At 41.5% G+C, this 18,382-nt stretch overlaps 1 protein-coding gene across 7 annotated transcripts in view; it reads right to left on the bottom strand.

Annotated features, from left to right (window-relative positions):
• The window catches only part of LOC135089709 (uncharacterized), a 219,527-nt gene that overhangs the window by 98,068 nt on the left and 103,077 nt on the right, over positions 1–18,382 (bottom strand). For 4 of the 7 annotated variants that reach the window (XM_063985695.1, XM_063985687.1, XM_063985657.1 and 1 more), the window contains exon 3: positions 11,815–11,900. The exons of the other annotated variants lie outside the window; for them this stretch is intronic. In XM_063985695.1, coding sequence (XP_063841765.1) covers positions 11,815–11,900 — 86 coding nt within the window. The remainder of the gene's footprint in view (positions 1–11,814; positions 11,901–18,382) is intronic. 7 annotated transcript variants of the gene reach the window in all.

Genomic DNA, 18,382 nt, shown 5'->3' with positions numbered 1-18,382 from the left:
ACTACTATTAATTTATATTTTTTTTTTTTTACTCCTGCTTATCTACTTTATATGAATATTTATTTCTGCATTTCTTATGTCTGTATATTTTTGTATCTGTCTGTTTGTTTCTCTCAGTCTGTTTACTGTTATTGTATACAATGGTACCATCAGCCACTCCTCCAGCGGCCACATACACTCAGTGAAAGGGAGAAGCAGGATTCCACATTATGGTGACTTCAAAACTGAGTCTGCTGGTGAAATATATGATCATGATGGGGAACAGTAATGGTGGGTGGTGGTGGTGGTGGTGGTGGTCAGGGTAATAATAGTGATTCTGGGGAGAGCGGAGGGTCTCTTACATGTAGTGGCGGTGTGCGGTGGTGCGGATGCACTTGTACTGTGTGGATTTTCTTATCCTTTTCCTTCCCGTTCTTCCTCTTCTTCACAGTTCCATGTCAAGTTTCTAGACCTAACTTGAACTCAACTTACCTCGCGAAAAAACAAACTTTCCAGAAAAAGAAAAATAACGAAAGAAATAACAAGAACTCGTGTCTTTTGAAACAGTCGAAGCGGAATAATCGTGTTATTATCAATAAAACGCGATAATAAAAAAGATGATAGAAACAAAATTATAAAAGTAATGATAACGAAATCGTGTGTGTGTGTGTGTGTGTGTGTGTGTGTGTGTGTGTGTGTGTGTGTGTTGCAAGGAATACATGTCCTGTAATAGTGATCAAAGAGAGTTGTTGTTCCGAACACATGAAGTAATACGTTAGTGTTTCCTTGTGACAATTAATCTGACTCGCCTTTTCTTATATAATTTTGTAATATTCTCTTATTCAGTACCACACTGCTGCATCTCTTACGATCTTCTACCGTTGTTTTCATGGCTCTGAACTTATTAACTTGCTAACTGGATGCTTCACCCCTTCGCTGCACATGATTTTCTATTTACTCTCACTCAGTCTGTTCACCTTCTTAATGCAAGAGTTAATCAGTATCTTCGCTCTTTCATGTTTTGCTAGTAAATTGTGGAACTCTCGAACTCTCTCCCCGTTTCTGTATTTTTTCCTTCTAGTTACGATTCGAACTGCGTACTTCAAAAGAATATCAAAACACCTCAAAAATTTAATTGACTATCACTCTCAGCTGTTTCCTCCTGTCTCTTTTTGTACGCGCCATTGTGAGCAGGCTTTATTTTTTTTTTTCCTTTTGCCCTGGGGCGGTCTCCCTGACAATAAAAGTATTGTTGTTTCTCTCTCTCTCTCTCTCTCTCTCTCTCTCTCTCTCTCTCTCTCTCTCTCTCTCTCTCTCTCTCTCTCTCTCTCTCTCTCTCTCTCTCTCTCTCTCTCTCTCTCTCAGGTAGGAATACAGATACATTTAAGTGTTTATTGATTTCTTCTCCAGTATTAAGACACTGAAGTAACAAAGATGCACAAACAAATGTCTCTATGCAAAGGAAAACAAGGATCGCAGTGATGCACCACAACCTCGACCATCACCACTATCATATCGTGTGAGGTACTGTGTGTTGTGTGTTGCATGCAGCACTTCTACACAACACACAGAACATCACCTTCATAAAGTTATCCAGACGGAAAGTGAATAACTAAACAACGCAAAACTCAAACACTGAGGACCTTCTCGCCTCCTAGCAGTCAGGTGAGATATAAGTTTGCTGCTCAATTTCATTCCTATTTCTGAGACAGTCCTCACTTTCTCTTTTTCAGCCGTGTATTCTCTCCTTCAATAAGGTGTGAGATTCTTCATGCATATAAATATATTTTTATTTATGAGATGTTTTCCATCTGTGTATCCAAGCCAGGAAGAGCAGCCATGTTCCTCACCCAGGTCTTCAGTACATGATAGCTGCTCGTTGTCTAGAACTGTTTGTGAACAAAACACACACAAAAAAAAAAAATGCCATATAGGTGAAAATTATTCAGGTCTTGCTCTTCATCCTTCCTTTGTGTTTCGTGAGGAAGCAGAACGGCGGCAGCTCGAGGCAGTAGTATATGAAAAAGGCTACGAGAGAGTGAAGGAATAGATGAGATGCAATGGGTGAGTAAGGGAGAGGATACAAAGCTGCAGGTAAAGTAATGGATGAGAGGCAGAGGGTGAGGGAGTGACCGAGAAGTAGCTGGAGGGAATGGGTGAGTGAATATTGAGAGAGTATGTGAAAGGGTGTGGGACTCGCGAGTGGCCATGACGGAGATGGTTCGCGTAATACTGAGGAAATTATGTTTTCCACACCACGACCCGCCACAACACATGCACCATCAAAGGTATCGCAGAAACCATCTCACCCCAGCACAGCAAGGAAGGGTAGAGTGGTAAGGACCCGCCACAGCGCGCCAAGGGCACAGGTGAGCCACCGCTACGCCAATATTGACTTTCATTATTACCTAACTTCAAGTATCATACATAATCGGATAAAAATAATACGTGACATACATGTACTCGTACTTTACGTTTGCTCCTTTTCATTTCCACATGTGAAGTATACACCTGGGTTTTTTTTTTTTTTTTTTTTTTCTCTAGTCTTTCAAGTCTGATTGTAAATACTTAAAACATGAAATCCATAAATGTCCTAATTTCAAAGAAAAGGCAAATTCTCTCGCTCTCTCTCTCTCTCTCTCTCTCTCTCTCTCTCTCTCTCTCTCTCTCTCTCTCTCTCTCTCTCTCTCTCTCTCTCTCTCTCTCTGACACTTCAAATATGTGAAACCATAAACAAATATGTTGCCTTTCTCTTCTGTGAGATTCCAGTGGCGGGCGTGGCAGTAGAGACAGAATAGGGGAGGATAAGACGTTATTGTTATTGCTTTAAAAAGACACGAATGCAACTTTATTTAATTATTACTTGTCAATCAATCGGAAACAATTATACAGAAATTTACTGAGTTATGCTCCGCAACAACAGAGTCATCCAGCGCCGTTTAGGGTTACGAGAAGAGCACTACCTTTCACTGAGAAACTGATGCAAACCAAGATCCAACTCACAACTTTTCAGCTGAGAGATTGGGCGTCTGACAATTACTGCTTGAGGTGAAATAGATACCCGAACTGTAAATACCAAATACTATAAGTTATCGAGGGCTGACACTCAGCAGAAATTTCCTTCAGTGCTAAACTAAATAGAATACTTTCTGAAAACTGCTAAAATTGAAATACGCTGCTATTCTGACATTCACCTCCAATCAAGATGACGCGCTGGTGAATATGTGGCTGAGAATGACGCCTGAGCAATGTGTGGTCCATTTCACTGGGCAGCAAACTGATACAACCAAGTTCCCTCGCGGTAAATTTCACTAACCGACATTTAAACAAAAGCAACAAGACTCCCTTGAGAATATTCTTCCAGTGCTAAATTGTGCGTGACAGGTTAAGACATTTAAACCACAAGACTCTCTAGAGAATATTCCTCCAGGGATAAACTGTATGTGTCTGGTTAAGATAGATCAGTGGAGTGTTCAGTGAGGGTCCTTATGAGTGAAAATTACTTGAATTAAATTTACATAAAAGCGATACAAGATCGCGTGTTGTCTGTAAAAGATAATGAAAGATTTTTAAGAATTACGTAATCGCGGTAAACAAACACGACAAATTTAAACTCAACAAGGCGAGCTGTAAGCCTTTAGGAAAAATATGGCAGACCTCACTGCCGTGGCTCTGCGTGATGCCACTGTATGGAATATTTCTTGTCATTGGTGAAATCCCTTCTAGAAATGGCAAGGGATTCAAGAAATGTTGCGTCTGCAGTCTTCCTGAAATATGCCCGATGAGAGCTTTGTTGCAAGAGCGAGTCGGGACACGCAGCATAGAACAGGGAACAAGTAACACCAAAAACGAAATACAGAATGCAGCACGGATGCTGCAGCGTGATGAAGAATATGCACGCCAACAATCTGAATTCTCTTTTCCTCTTCTCTCGGCTGCTTCAATTAGAGATCACCAAAGAGGATCAGCCTTCCCAAACGCAAGTCAGTCTTTTTGCGCCTTTTTCCGTCACGCCCATTATAAACATGTCTTTCACTGCATCCATAAACATTCTTCTTGTGCCTTCCTCTCTTTCTCTTGCCCGGCGGATCCACCTCCAGCATCCTCTTCCCCGCGCATTCCTTGTCTCTCTTTCTAGACCAGGCTATTTCACATGTCATTTGGTAAAGAGAGAGACTGTGACAATATTGTTTTCTGTTTTTATCTGGGCCAGTCGCTTGTGACTGAGACGAAGTGAAAATTACTAATCATCAATATTAGGAAAAAAAAAAAAAAACAAGAAGTGAAGGGAAGGAAAACATTTCTATATCTTCTCTAGTCCCAGTCTTCGACGTCGGGAGGTTCTCAAGTTATACTTCAAAGACAGTCCATTCCTGCCTCTAAACTTTTCCCCAGCAATCTTTTACCGCATGGATCCTTGAGCTGTACCCGTGATTTAGTGGATCGTGTTCATCTGTACTGCCTCTCACTCATCTTTGGAAGCGGTACCAAAAAATCTTGGTAAGGGAGCTCGAGGTCTTCCCGCGAGACTTTAACGGGACTAGGGAATTTGATTTTATTTAACTCTTTACTTACTTTTATCATCGTTGACCTCAATGCTTCAGTAACAAAGTGAGTTCAATACCATAAATAAAATAAATAAACAGTGTTAAATAAAGGGCCAGCTTTCTTTGATACTGTTGGGAAACATTCCATCACTTTATATATATATATATATATATATATATATATATATATATATATATATATATATATATATATATATATATATATATATATATATATATATATATATATATATATATATATATATATATATATATATATATATATATATACTGAGTAAGCTTGTATTCCTGTTTAATTGCCGCTGCATTCTTTGCTAGTGTCTGCTGTTTTTAATTCTTCTGTGATGCACGGTTATGTTTGTTGAACTAGATGAAAGGCTTTATTTATTTCATTGTTTGTCATAAACTTCACAAATAGATATGATGTACGTCTCTCATTCACGATGTGCTCTCTCTCTCTCTCTCTCTCTCTCTCTCTCTCTCTCTCTCTCTCTCTCTCTCTCTCTCTCTCTCTCTCTCTCTCTCTCTCTCTCTCTCTCTCTCTCTCTCTCTCTCTCTCTCTCTCTCTCTCATTCGCATTCCATCACTTCATCAGTTCCTTAACTTTCCTGTACGTGTTCGATGCTGTAATATAGTTCCCCCCTCGTTGGATTTATTATACGAGGACTTAGCGGTATGGACATCGAAAGAATGAATAAATTTGTCCCTTTAATGTCCTCAGTTTCCTATCACTGTCTTGATAAACAAAATTGACTACTTCCTAAAAAAAAAAAAAAAAAAAAAAAAAAAAAAAAAGGTAAAAAAAAAACTTAGCTTGCAATTTCTATGCATTTTTCAGTATTTTTATTCTCAGGGATTATTAAATAAATTTTCTTTTCTTATATCATCAGCTGGAAAACCATTTTCCCTCTCGCTCTCTTTATAACACTTAACTGGTTATTTGCTTTGACAAAAAATAACAATGTTTCTATTTATTTTCAGTATTTCAATTGATTATCTGTATAAGCTGATTAATATTTTTAATTTACCAGTTGTAAGTTTTTTCTTTCCTTTTTAATAAATGTATTGATATACAGTTTATTTCTTGTGTGGAGTGAAAGTTACAATTACTCAACTTTTTATTTCCATTATTTTTTCATTCATCTTTTGTACTGATGACTGAAATTTCTTATAGGCAGCATCAGTCGTAAGACTAATGCATAAAGTAGTGACAGTATTAAGAAGTTAATAAACAACAGAATCCATTGATAAAATCAAACCTCTTTGATCTGGGTGACGGATAAAGCTTGGAGCAGCTCGCGCTGAATGCCGCTGTGTACAATCAAAAGACCCTTCCACTATTTACACAGCACATCTCTGTCCTTTCCCATCACGCCCCGCTGGTGGAGACAAGTGTTGTGTTGTGATTACTGCTCGTGTTCTCTTTGTTTGGACTAATGCTGCAGCTTTCTTTCTTCGTGTCATTACAAGTGGTCTTTTGTTATCGTCAATGTCGTCGTCATCATTGTTATTGTTGTTGTGAGTACCAGCCGCAGTGGACAATCGCGCTATCGGAGTAGCAGCACTAGTGTGCATGAAATTACTTGTTAAGCCTCACGAGCACCAGAAAATAACGACATTACTCAGTGTCCTCTCCTGCTTCCGAGGATATTCCTTTCACTTAATGAGGAGAAAAGCTAAGTCTCTCTCTCTCTCTCTCTCTCCTCCTCTCTCTCTCTCTCTCTCTCTCTCTCTCTCTCTCTCTCTCTCTCTCTCTCTCTCTCTCTCTCTCTCTCTCTCTCTCTCTCTCTGATGACCTGGCTGCTGCTCCACCACGCCATCAAAACAACCTCCGCCAGCTGCTCTCCTGCTCCGTCGCGATATGAGAAAATTACGCTTTTTTCGCCGCTATCCTGCTACTTTTTTCACGTCCCCTCTCTGCTTCCTCTCGTCTCCTGCCCTCAAAGTCCGCGTCCCTCTCTCCTTCCTGTCTTCCAGCCGGTGATTCTTCCTTCCTCCAAATCCTGTGTCCCCACCTTCCGTCCTCTCACTTTGGGTCCCTTCCCTCTTCTCTTCGTCCTCTACCTTTTCCTCCTCTTCCTCCTCCCTGCTGGTGAGTCTCAGTCTTAAAGCCATTAACAGGAGCAAAAGCATGTTAAAACTACAGCCTTAATGAAGAGTTCCCTTGGACATGTATTTGAAATGCTTTTATACTTAAGAGCAGATGAAAGGTCGTACATGGAAGCATTGAATAAATACGGAGATTGCCAACGTAACACATTTTAAATCCGCTTTCGTGAGATTTAGGAGTGCATGTATTTTCTGACCTATAGAGTGGAGACGTAAGCTGTTATTGCTGGATGAGCGTGTATGAAAGCAGCGAATGTGTGAGAGAGAGAGAGAGAGGGTGAAACAGGGCAGGGTGAAAGAGCTGATGATTACCACTGACTGAAATTGAGATGAGGGGATTCGTTAGGTGAATGAATGGCTCGTCCACCCCAACTCGCGCCAACTTCCGCTGAATACAGTTCATATTGCAGCACACCAGGAACCTGGTGTGCTGCAATATAAACTTCCAATGGGAGTTTATAAGTATAATATGAAATAGGAAATACGAAACATTCTTTTATGAGAAAACGTTAACCATAATACATATTTGGAAGCCCTATGATTGCTGAAACTCTACCACTTAACATAATAGTTTCCTTTAACAAGAATTTAACATTTAGAAGCAGAATATGGAATATTTTCTTTTCCACTTGGGAAAAGAGAATCACTGTATTTAAGATCTAATGATTTATTTGATGAATAAAAGAAGAGTTTTCTGTCTCATACTATATCACCAGAAGTCCAATCTCAGTCATAGCAGCGTACAGCAGTGCTGGAATGCACACTTTTCTCTATGTCCACAATAATAAAAAGTAGGGAAGCCTTAAGGATATAAATATGTGAGACTGCCGGCAGTGCGCAGATAATAAACCAGAAAGAAAGCTGAATGTTGGCTTCCCTCGGCTGAAGTGATATGTTATGTTGTCCCTCCCTGTACTGCACTGTTTACACCATGCCCCATTTTACTTTATTCTTCATGTATTATGCTTTACTCTAGTTTGTATTTGCTTTACATAGCTACATACTCAACGCTACACACTAACACGTGAAATGAACAACAACAGACTTGAGTGTAGCTTGGATGTGGCAGCAGTGAGGAGTGCGCCCTGCGGCAGAGTTACCTGAGATGATCATGTAAAAGTAGGAACGGAGAAAACAATGAGAAAGTGAATGTCTATATTTTTTCCGCTTTTATCTCGGGAATGACTTTCGACATTGCTACATTTTCTCTTCCAAGGCCAATATTTTTTTTTCACTACTTTCCCAAGGCCAAAGCAAACGGGGAATTATAGTTCAAAATTATCGTTTAAAAAATCCTTAGACATTACAAAGTTGATTATTAAGGAATCCGTGGGCGTATGAACTTTCACTGACTTTAATAGACGAGGGTCTTGCCTAAAGAATTTTACTATTCAAATTGATAATATCGAGTAATTTTCTCCGTTTCATCGGACTCCAGCTTTTAGAAAAATTAGCTGAAAGTTTGTCTCGGAAAAAAAAAAAATGGTGACCTCTCAACTTATAAGGGGGCGTTTTTGTTTCACAAATTTCGTTTAAATCACGTTCGTTTTTCCACACGCCGGCACTGTGATGTCGGAGACCGTTTCACGCGGATCAATCTTTCTCCTTTTTTTATTTCCTCCTTTGATATTACTTCAGTTTTATGAGTTCTTGAAAATAATTGTCGATGCTTTTTGTAAGGTCTTCACATACCCTTCAGTCCTGAGTCCTGGCCTGACACTTTCCTGAATACCGAAGGAGGTTTCATTATTTCAGTGTCTACTCAAAAATCTCACTGCTATGATTTTTTTTTTTTTTTCACGAATCTTTTTTTTTTTTTCAGGCTTAGGTACAAAATAGTCTCCTCTCAACCCAACCCTCCCCGCCACTGGAGTATCATTTATAGCCTTACCTGCATGCCCACAGACTCTCAATAAAGCTTTTCTTTTAATACTCTTGATCTTTCGCTTTCCCTCGATTTCTTGAATACTTTTTCGTCGCTGCTTTCTAGACGGACGCACGCATTCATCTCTTCCATCTATTCGAAACATTTCTCTGAGTATTCTTCCTGTTTCCGTAAAGATTTTCTCTTCAAATACATTCTTTCATATTTTTTTCTTGTGAAAAAAAAACTTTACCACAGTGCTCCTTTAACTATTGTGTTGCATCCTTCTGACTTTCTAATCCTTACTTTCCATTTTTTCCCTTCCTCTTTATAATCTCCATAATCTTTCCGGTAGTCTTTGATATCCTGCATAACTCATATGGAATTCTTGACTGCATTTCACTGCTCAGAAAATTCTTTGCTTTATCCTTTATACATTTCCGCGTTTTCCCTCGTATTTTCCCTGCAATGTTTCCTGCTCCCTTACTTTTTTAACACATGTGGCCTCAGCGCGTTCTGGTGCAAAACTTCACTAATACTCCACACTCGGTCGACGCCGTGTAGCATCTCGCGTTCACCCTCAGAGCATTTCCCACACCGAGTTTATTGGTTTTTCCTCGCCGCATTTTCTTGTGCAGCGATGTAATAGTCAGCAGAGTTCTCCTATTTCGCTTTTCCTTGGCATTTTTCTCCCTTCAACTAAATTCTTCTTTCCAATTGTTTTCAAGTCTCCTGAAGTTCACTATATTTCCCTCACAACTAACGATAATATTAAGTGCTCCTCTTTCTCCAAAACCGACTTTGCGATAGTTGGTTATCTATGCACCCAGCAAAATTTTCAAGCCTCTTCATTACTTCTAAGCTTACTCTTGTACCAAAGGTCTTTTCATGATTACTCCCTTGACACTCCAACTTTTTTTTCCACCATGATCTTGCCTCTCGACTTATAAACATTCTGCTTTTCTTTCGTGTGACATCGTGCAAATGCTTCCCTTTCTCTTTTATTCCACAAACCGAGAGTCTATCTATGCACTGACTTCCTTCCTCTTCACTCCCCTGAGACAGCAAGGAAAAACAAACAGAGAATTCTGTGTGGCGTCAAGGTCGTTGTTGACAGTTTCTCTCTCTCTCTCTCTCTCTCTCTCTCTCTCTCTCTCTCTCTCTCTCTCTCTCTCTCTCTCTCTCTCTCTCTCTCTCTCTCTCTCTCTCTCTCTCTCTCTCTCGTAATAGAGTTCTTTGGAGCAAGAAATGGACTAGAAATGAAAGAGATACTAAAGGTTAAAAGAACAACCAAGAGTCTTGAGGAAAATGAAGAGTCTCTGATTGTTAGGAGGAGGAGGAGGAGGAGGAGGAGGAGGAAGAGAGCCTTGAGGAAAATGGAGAGCGTGATTGTTAGGAGGAGGAGGAGGAGGAGGAGGAGGAGGAGGAGGAGGAGGAGGAGGAGGAGAAAAGAAATACATACTCTTGGAAAAGAAAAAGAACAGATATCGTTAGCATAGAGTTTCAAATAATTATCAAATTCGAGGCAGACTAACAAATGTGACTAACGAAATGCAGGCAATGCTGATGGTGAGTTTACACCAAAAGTTGTGACCGCGACAAGGAACGCTTCCCAAATGCCGTGGGTAAATCGCACTGAATTACATTACATTACTTTACCGAACGTTACTTTACGGCCTCCTGTTCCAAAACGCACTGCCAGTTTCTTTTCCTGAACATTGCAGCACCAAAATGACATATAATAGTCATTTTAAAGACTTGCCTATATAATTTCGCATTGGTAACTACAAGCGAGGGAATCCATCATGCAGCAACCTTTTATTCCTGTCCTCCATGCTAGTCCAAGTTGCTCATGGTGACTTTACCAATATCCTGCTTCAGCTTAGCGTCAGCCAATTCATTCACGAGCGTTGTTTCCTTGGCTTTATGTCAATGTACACGACAGCAATATTTCCTCCACGTCGATGCTGCATTTAGTCTTCTCTGAGTGAGATCGCAGAAAATGTTTATTATCATGTCTTGAATATTTGTACCTGATTGCGTCAAAACATATACCATTTTTATACCAGCACCCTTTCTTCAATAGGGCCACTTGCAAGTCAGCCCATTATATTTAGGAATAGCGGGGTAGAGGTGCAGTCATGCGATTTAGGAGCATACTTCTCTGTGCTATCAGATAATAGAGAAATCTTGTTATATGTATAATGTATCAGACGTGTGCTACAGAGAGCAATCCCAAGCCATTCTCTTTGAGGAGGTCTTCAAAACAGATATCAGAGAAAAGGAAGCGAAGCAATAAGAGGAAGAGGAGGAGGAACACAAAGGAATGCAAAGACATGAAGAAACATTAGGATACATGTAGGTCCTTTATGGGCTGTTTATAGGGAGTTCACCATCCATCATATAACATAAGCAATAGGAAGTGTAAGAGGAGGAGGAGAAAGAGGAGGTGGTAGTGAAGGAGAAAAGGAAAAAATCACATTTCCCGGCAGCAGGAACAAAAGAGGTCACACTAAAAAAGATCGAGTGTAAACAAGAACCAGTAGGAACTGTGTTCGTAACCGCATCACACGTCCATACCTTTCTCTTCCTTTCGTCCCTCTTTCCTCCTTACTGTCCTCCATTCTGGTCACAGCTCGCTGCCACGACAAACGCACTAGGCACACCACGATACGAGCGAGCGATGCCAGCTGGACAAAACGATCCGTCCGGGGATGCACAGAGCTCCCCATGGTCAATAGAAGGTTAGTTGAATTCTACTGACCTAGAGGAATAATGTCTGCTCCACTTCGATCCCGTTTCACCACCCACCCTCTATCGGCCACTCACCATTACCCACCTCCACGCGGGGCTTCAGACACACAGTGCCCACTGTCTCATGGGCGGCCGCGCTGGAGGTTCGCGTTTCACTGGATAAAGTGCAGGTGGGAGGTGAATGCAAAATTACACATGGGACTTCACTCAGTGTGTGCCAGGAATACAAGTGAGGACACCAAAGGGAAAAGGGGACCAGACAGCACAAACAAAAAAAAAATGGTGTTGAATTCTTGCTTGGTTGAGTGTGGTGCCATTTGTCTCCAGGCTGTGTGTGCGCGACGTCCAATAGCGTCTGTTTGGCCATACACCACATAAAAGACAATGGCAAACTGGAGACTGAGTGATGGGAAGTCTGGCGGCGGTGGAAGCGAGGTAGCCATTACAAAGTCTGTCAGCATGGCCAGATATATTTTTCTTCGCTGTTTTCTAGGCGTGGTCAGTAGGAGGAAAGAAAGAGGAAAAATATACGTCGCTTACCTCACGGATAGGCGGCATGCAGAAGGCGGTGACGGAGGCAATAAACGGAAGTGCCGGTGCCGGCCAGTGGTGGGCGCCGTTCAGGCCTGTGACAAAGAGAGTCGAATGACATGGACATGACAAAACTCTCTCTCTCTCTCTCTCTCCTCTCTCTCTCTCTCTCTCTCTCTCTCTCTCTCTCTCTCTCTCTACTTGTATTCTCACAAACTTCGCTACTATACTACAAAATGCATGCGTAAACGATCCCTTTACCAATAATAAATAAAGTTAATTAAACAAGAGAAAACGGAATCACCATCAATAATTCGAAATCAGAATAAACCTCGTGTGTGTGTGTGTGTGTGTGTGTGTGTGTGTGTGTGTGTGTGTGTCAAATCTGACCACCAACCTTGTGGCCTTTAAGACGTAACGTTGACGTGGAGAAACAAGCTGATACAATCAACTTGTAATTATCTAATCACACTTTATCTCATTACTCTCTTGTCTAGCAGTTTAGCATGTACATGCGACATGTTTCCACCACTCTCCTCATTACATCCCAAGCTGGCCACCTCTCCTCGCCCAGCTTTACGGCAACACCTAGTCCCGGAACCACCTGACCAGCCAGTTAACCAGTGACACGGATGGCGATTGAGTGCACATTTTCCTGGAACTGTAGTGTTTTCTTTCAAATATGAACTTTCTGTACATTTATGAAAGTACATGTAATTAACAAAGTGAACGAACATATTATACGCCACGTGATCTGGGTGAAGTGAAGAGGTAATGACAAAAACTATATTTATACCGTCTTTGAACAGCGCACAAAATGTCAGCGGCCATGATTCATCGAAAATTTAACAATGTTTAGAAAACTACAGAGTGGTTGTAGGAACACCAACTACCGTCTGCTAAAAGGACAATAGTATCAACTATGCTTATGAACTACAAAAACCACGAAATGTTTGATCAAAGCCGGAATTTATTCAAGCCGGAATAAAACACATATGTTATGGTCTTAGTGTGAGGTGATGGGGTAAGAGATCATGGTGGTGGTGGTGGAAACAGTGGTAGCGACGCGGAAGGGATAAGTTGGTGATAAATTTAATTAAGAGGATCGAATTGTGGATGTGTCGGTGATGAAGTACAGAGTTCTAATGCACATGGATATCCCTGACTGATTTTTTTTTATTTATTTATTTATTTATTTTTTTATAATGAATTTTAGAGAAATCTGTAGTATGTCAGGGAGGGATATTCTGACCACAGCCTGTACAGTACTCGTACAGTAGTGCCATCCACGTGGACCATAGCAAGGAGGCGCGCTGCCATACCGTCCTCTGCCGCAATCATCACACCCACTCAATAATGATTACTATGTTCCTAGGCCTTCAAGCTGCTTCTTTTGAACACCATTCGTTTTCCTTGATAATAATTAAGGTATTCAATAACTAAACAGTCTTATTTCAGAACAAAATGACAAGAATAAATTGGTATTATATAAGATGGCCTGACAACTCTATGGTTTCCCGGCCCTGCGGCGCCACCAGCAGGGTTATCTAGCTAGAGACTTTCCAGATCTTTCACTAAACATCATTCGTTTTAATCGACAATTATTAAGGTATTCGATAACTAGACTGCCTTATTTAAGTACAACACTGATATACTAAAGTGGTATTGCTTAAAATCGTCTGATAACTCTTACCGGCCCTGCGGCGTCACCAAGGCTGCCTAGCAAGACTTCCCATATCTTTCGCTGTACATCCGGAGCACATGTCTGAGCACACTAATTTCTTATTCATCATACGTACTTGACCGTCGATGAGCAGTGTTGGGGCAGAGTTTCGGCAGGCCTAATTCATCTTGGCCTCAATTAGTTATTGGAGAACGCACAGAATCCAACATTACACAGCATCACACGACACACGCGGTGGCACTGGCTATGGCTGGTTTGACTCGCATCGCTTTGGTCCACTGTTTCGAAACTGTTCGGCACTTAAACGAAGTAGCAATCAAATTAAGGACATCTCAGCTACACGGACATGAATTTTGTTTATTCTGACAAGCCAATAAAATGTCTGTCTTCACTAAGACACTGCATACCAGATTCCAACACTTGAGCTGCTCACAATTATGAATGTAGAAATAAGAATGAATGAAATGAAACCGAACGAGTGGAATCGAGAGAGAGAGAGAGAGAGAGAGAGAGAGTGTGTGTGTGTGTGTGTGTGTGTGTGTAGAAGGGGATTTGTGTCGGCTGAGATGCACAGTACCACAATCACTACGCAGTACCATTTCCACATTTATAGTTTGAATAATAGTTTCAATACGGCTTTCCTTCTCTCAAGTTTCCTTCAGCACTGACAGTCCCTTTTGGTTTTTCATCATTACCTGCTTCCCGCGCCCTCATTTGTCCTCCCTCGAGAAAATGTAACACGTGTAATTAAGTCGTTAGCACTAAAGTTCCTCACTTAGACGCAAAGCTGTATTTGGTAGGGTCATTACAATTTTTACGGAAGTGTAAGGAAGGGTTACGTCTTTCTGTGGTGTGGTGAGTGTGTGTGGCGGTCTGCTTGAGTATTGTTTTATTAGTGTGGCAGATGAGTCTATGGTTATGTATGTGTGTATGTGTGTGTGTGTGTGTGTGTGTGTGTGTGTGTGTGTGTGTGTGTGTGTGTGTGTGTGTGTGTGTGTAAACTATAGCGTAGTTGTGCTGTCACTTGCAAGTGATGAGCAAACAGGCTGTACTACACTGGAATTCGGCGTTCCTTTTTTTTTTTTCTGTGGAGTTGTTCAATTATCTACAAATTTAATGTTGTTTCATCACAATTAATCAAACTGTAGTTCTTATAAGTACATAATGAGTTGCATCATGAATAAAACACCACTGATTTTATTTAATTACACATACAAGTAAAGCAAGAAATACTTGTTCTATTAGTAACAACAGCAGCAAGAGCAACAGCGATAAGAGCAACAAGACCAACAACACTTACGGCAAGAGTAAATCTGGGCTGCATTGTCGCATACATAATCATGATGCGAAGGCTATTGGTTCTGAAGCAGACCCAAATTATACTAAAAGCTCTACAAACATATAAAATCGATATATGTTAAGAAGGTCTACGATTCTAGTCAGGAATCGAATTCAAGCCGGTGGTGAAGGTGGTTGTCGGTACATGACCAGTGCTTGACCAGTACCTAACGAGACGAAGGTGAGAAGGTGAATCATGGGAAACGTGGCTCAGAATTCACTTAGTCCCGAGCTTCGTGGCAGATAGCAATACATGAAGTGACGACAACCTGAAGTCGACAACCAAGTATTTCTTAGTGCATAGACATAACTGTACCCAAACACACACACACACACACACACACACACACACACACACACACACACACACACACTAGTAGAAAGTGGCCTATTGAGGCTGTTTCCCTCCACAGGCCGCCCTTACTATGAGGCCAAAGTTTTATTAAATTTGGCTCATCTGAATCGGGAAAAAAAGTGAGAGTGAGAGAAGGGAAGGAGGGAGTGGTAAAAAGACTCGTACATTGAAGGACGAGAGAGAGAGAGAGAGAGAGAGAGAGAGAGAGAGAGAGAGAGAGAGAGAGAGAGAGAGAGAGAGAGAGATATGTATAGTGTATTCCTTGATAGTGCAACAGAAGGCGCGTCACGTCTGCACATTGTTGTTTGTCACTCCCCGGCCTCATATCGACGCCAGCCTTGTTCCACTTGTCACTATACCTCATACGGGCGAGGATCCCACCGCCGCAAAGCACAGGTGAACCAAAAGGCATGCAGGTAAGATAAAGCGCGAGGCAGGTGGGGAAAGATGGAGAGCAAAGAAAACGAGAGAGCATAAAGAAGATAGGGAGACAAGAGGAGACGGAAGGCAAGGAATATGAATGAAATGAGAGGAAAATGGGTTTTGTCAGCAATAGAGTGAGGAGGAAAAGACGAATGAGGAAAGTGTGGGGAGGAAGATGAAAGGAAGCGTGTGGCGAATTGGTGTAAAATGGCAGTGGGGAGGAGCGCCACTCGGGAGTTCCTCAAAACATCGGAAACCAATGTCATTTGCTTCTGTCGTGTTACCTCCTCCTCCTCCTCCTCCTCCTCCTCCTCCTCCTCCTCCTCCTCCTCCTCTTTCTCTTATACCACCTGGGAATTAGATCGCTAAGGCATACATAGGAAGGTAAATCCAGGTGAGTGTGTGTGTGTGTGTGTGTGTGTGTGTGTGTGTGTGTGTGTGTGTGTGTGTGTGTGTGTGTGTGTGTGTGTGTGTGTGTGTGTGTGTGTGTGTGTGTGTGTGTGTGTGTGTGTGTGTGTGTGTGTGTGTGTGTGTGTGTGTTGTAATGAACAGGGACACCGTTGAATAAAAATTAACACCCATCTTTGATTTTTTTTCAACAGATGACTTACCAGAAGGGCGCGCGCGCATGTACACACACACACACACACACACACACACACACACACACACACACACACACACACAATAGGATCAGGATTCACCAGAACTTGACAAGGCTTAGAAAACTACGGAGTGGCTGCAGGAAAACCAACTACCGTCTGCTGAGAGGACAACAGTATGAACTGTGCTTATGAACTCCAAAAGCCACGAAATGCATGGTCAAAGCAAAATCTAAGCCAGAATAAAGCACAATGCTGTTGTGGTCTAACTAGTCTGACTAGTACGTAGAAACAGGTTTTGCATATCTTTTTCATTTCCCCAAGAAAACATATCATTTGTGGGTATCACTGGAGACACATCAGCGCGTCAAGCAGCTCACACACCTGAGCGCATAATGCATGTAAGAACCTAGAGACCGTATGATACACTGCCTACACCATTGCCTCGTGAAATGAACAACATCAGGTAATGGAAGTGAGAACGTTTGGACAGGACGCAGCGGGCCGCGATCCCACACGAGATAACTTGCCTCACTCATGCCACTAGTTCAATCAGCCATGGCTCGTGTGGGGCCAAGACCACCCACCGTGATGCCAGCGCGCCTCGTTTCTGGAGCGGAAAATCACTTCCAGAAATTCAATTAGTAGACATTAAGCTCTCCCACGTCCGCCATCGGCTTTGATAACCCGTAAATGAGCACCGCTAAGGGCTGGACCACGGACCACGCTCAGGAAACTAATTCAGGATCTCTCCCCTCCTCTCCTCTCCTCTCCTCTCCTCTCTCTCTCTCTCTCTCTCTCTCTCTCTCTCTCTCTCTCTCTCTCTCTCTCTCTCTGTGTGTGTGTGTGTGTGTGTGTGTGTGTGTGTGTGTGTGTGTGTGTGTGTGTGTGTGTGTGTGTGTGTGTGTGTGTGTGTGTTTATTTCTCCGTCTGTGCACTACCTATCTATTGGTAAGACGTCCTCATGGTGCTCTATTAACTTTATTGATTTAATGAAGACACTTGTCTCCATATAAAAAAGAAAATAGTGAAATGGAGAAGAAAAAATGGAGCAGTGATACAACAAGACATCCGCCACGAATACGAGACTGTTTCCTTTCTTCATAATGCTGTGTGCTGTTTGACGTGTCTTCAGTACCACATGCCCATGCTTTAGTTTGATGTCTCGGCAAATACAGCATTTACAACATTCATTTTTGGTGTTCCAGTAAGTTCAAGAGAAGTTCTTGATAACCATTGCAATACCATTAAACTTTCATGACACCTCCGGTCTAATTTTCAAGCTGAGCTGGCTCATTGTGCAGGAAATGTAATGTGGAAGTATGGAGATAATTCTTTAAATATTTATTCATGAAACGCCTTCTTCGTGAAAATAAAAAGGGAGCGTTCATCAATATTTACGTTATTTGCGATTACTGAAGATACCAATTGATTTTATCTCAAGTCTCTTTCAAGGACAAGAAGTGAAGAGAAGAAACTCGGGAGAAATTTTACGAACAAGGGAAAAGTGGAAACAACAAAACTCCAGGCAGCTTACCTTTCCTTGTGTTGCGAGAGGCAACACAGAACTGTTGAGCCATTCATTTGCTGCTGTTTTCCCGAGAGAGAGAGAGAGAGAGAGAGAGAGAGAGAGAGAGAGAGAGAGAGAGAGAGAGAGAGAGAGAGAGAGAGAGAGAGAGAGAGAGAGAGAGAGAGAGAGAGAGAGAGAGAGAGAGAGAGAGAGAGAGAGAGAGAGAGAGAGAGAGTACCTGAGTAAATATAACGAAGGAAAAGTTAAGTGAATAAAAATGAGGCACTCGTATTGCAGGATCCTAGCAACAATACACGACGGTCTCATGGAATTCCAGCGTCTGTCTTTCTTCTTCTTTCCGCTGCATGACTCGTGGCTGGTAGGGGACTGACGGCCTGGTTTTACTACTACAAAGAAACATAAGAAATGTAAGAAAATAAAGCAAGAAACCGTCAGGCCTATAAGTGGTAGTCTCTGTATGAAACTCACCTACCTATTTCCTTCACTTATCATCTTCATCCATAAATGTATCTAATCTTCTTAAGCTACCCAATGACACGGCTACTGCTACTACTACTACTACTATTACTACTACTACTACTACTACTACAACTAATAATAATAATAATAATAATAATAATAATAATAATAATAATAATAATAAT

This window comes from Scylla paramamosain, chromosome 3 (assembly GCF_035594125.1).
Source record: "Scylla paramamosain isolate STU-SP2022 chromosome 3, ASM3559412v1, whole genome shotgun sequence".
Lineage (NCBI taxonomy): Eukaryota > Metazoa > Arthropoda > Malacostraca > Decapoda > Portunidae > Scylla > Scylla paramamosain.
The sequence above is the reverse complement of the archived record's forward strand: the minus strand, read 5'-3'. Positions and strand labels throughout refer to the sequence as shown.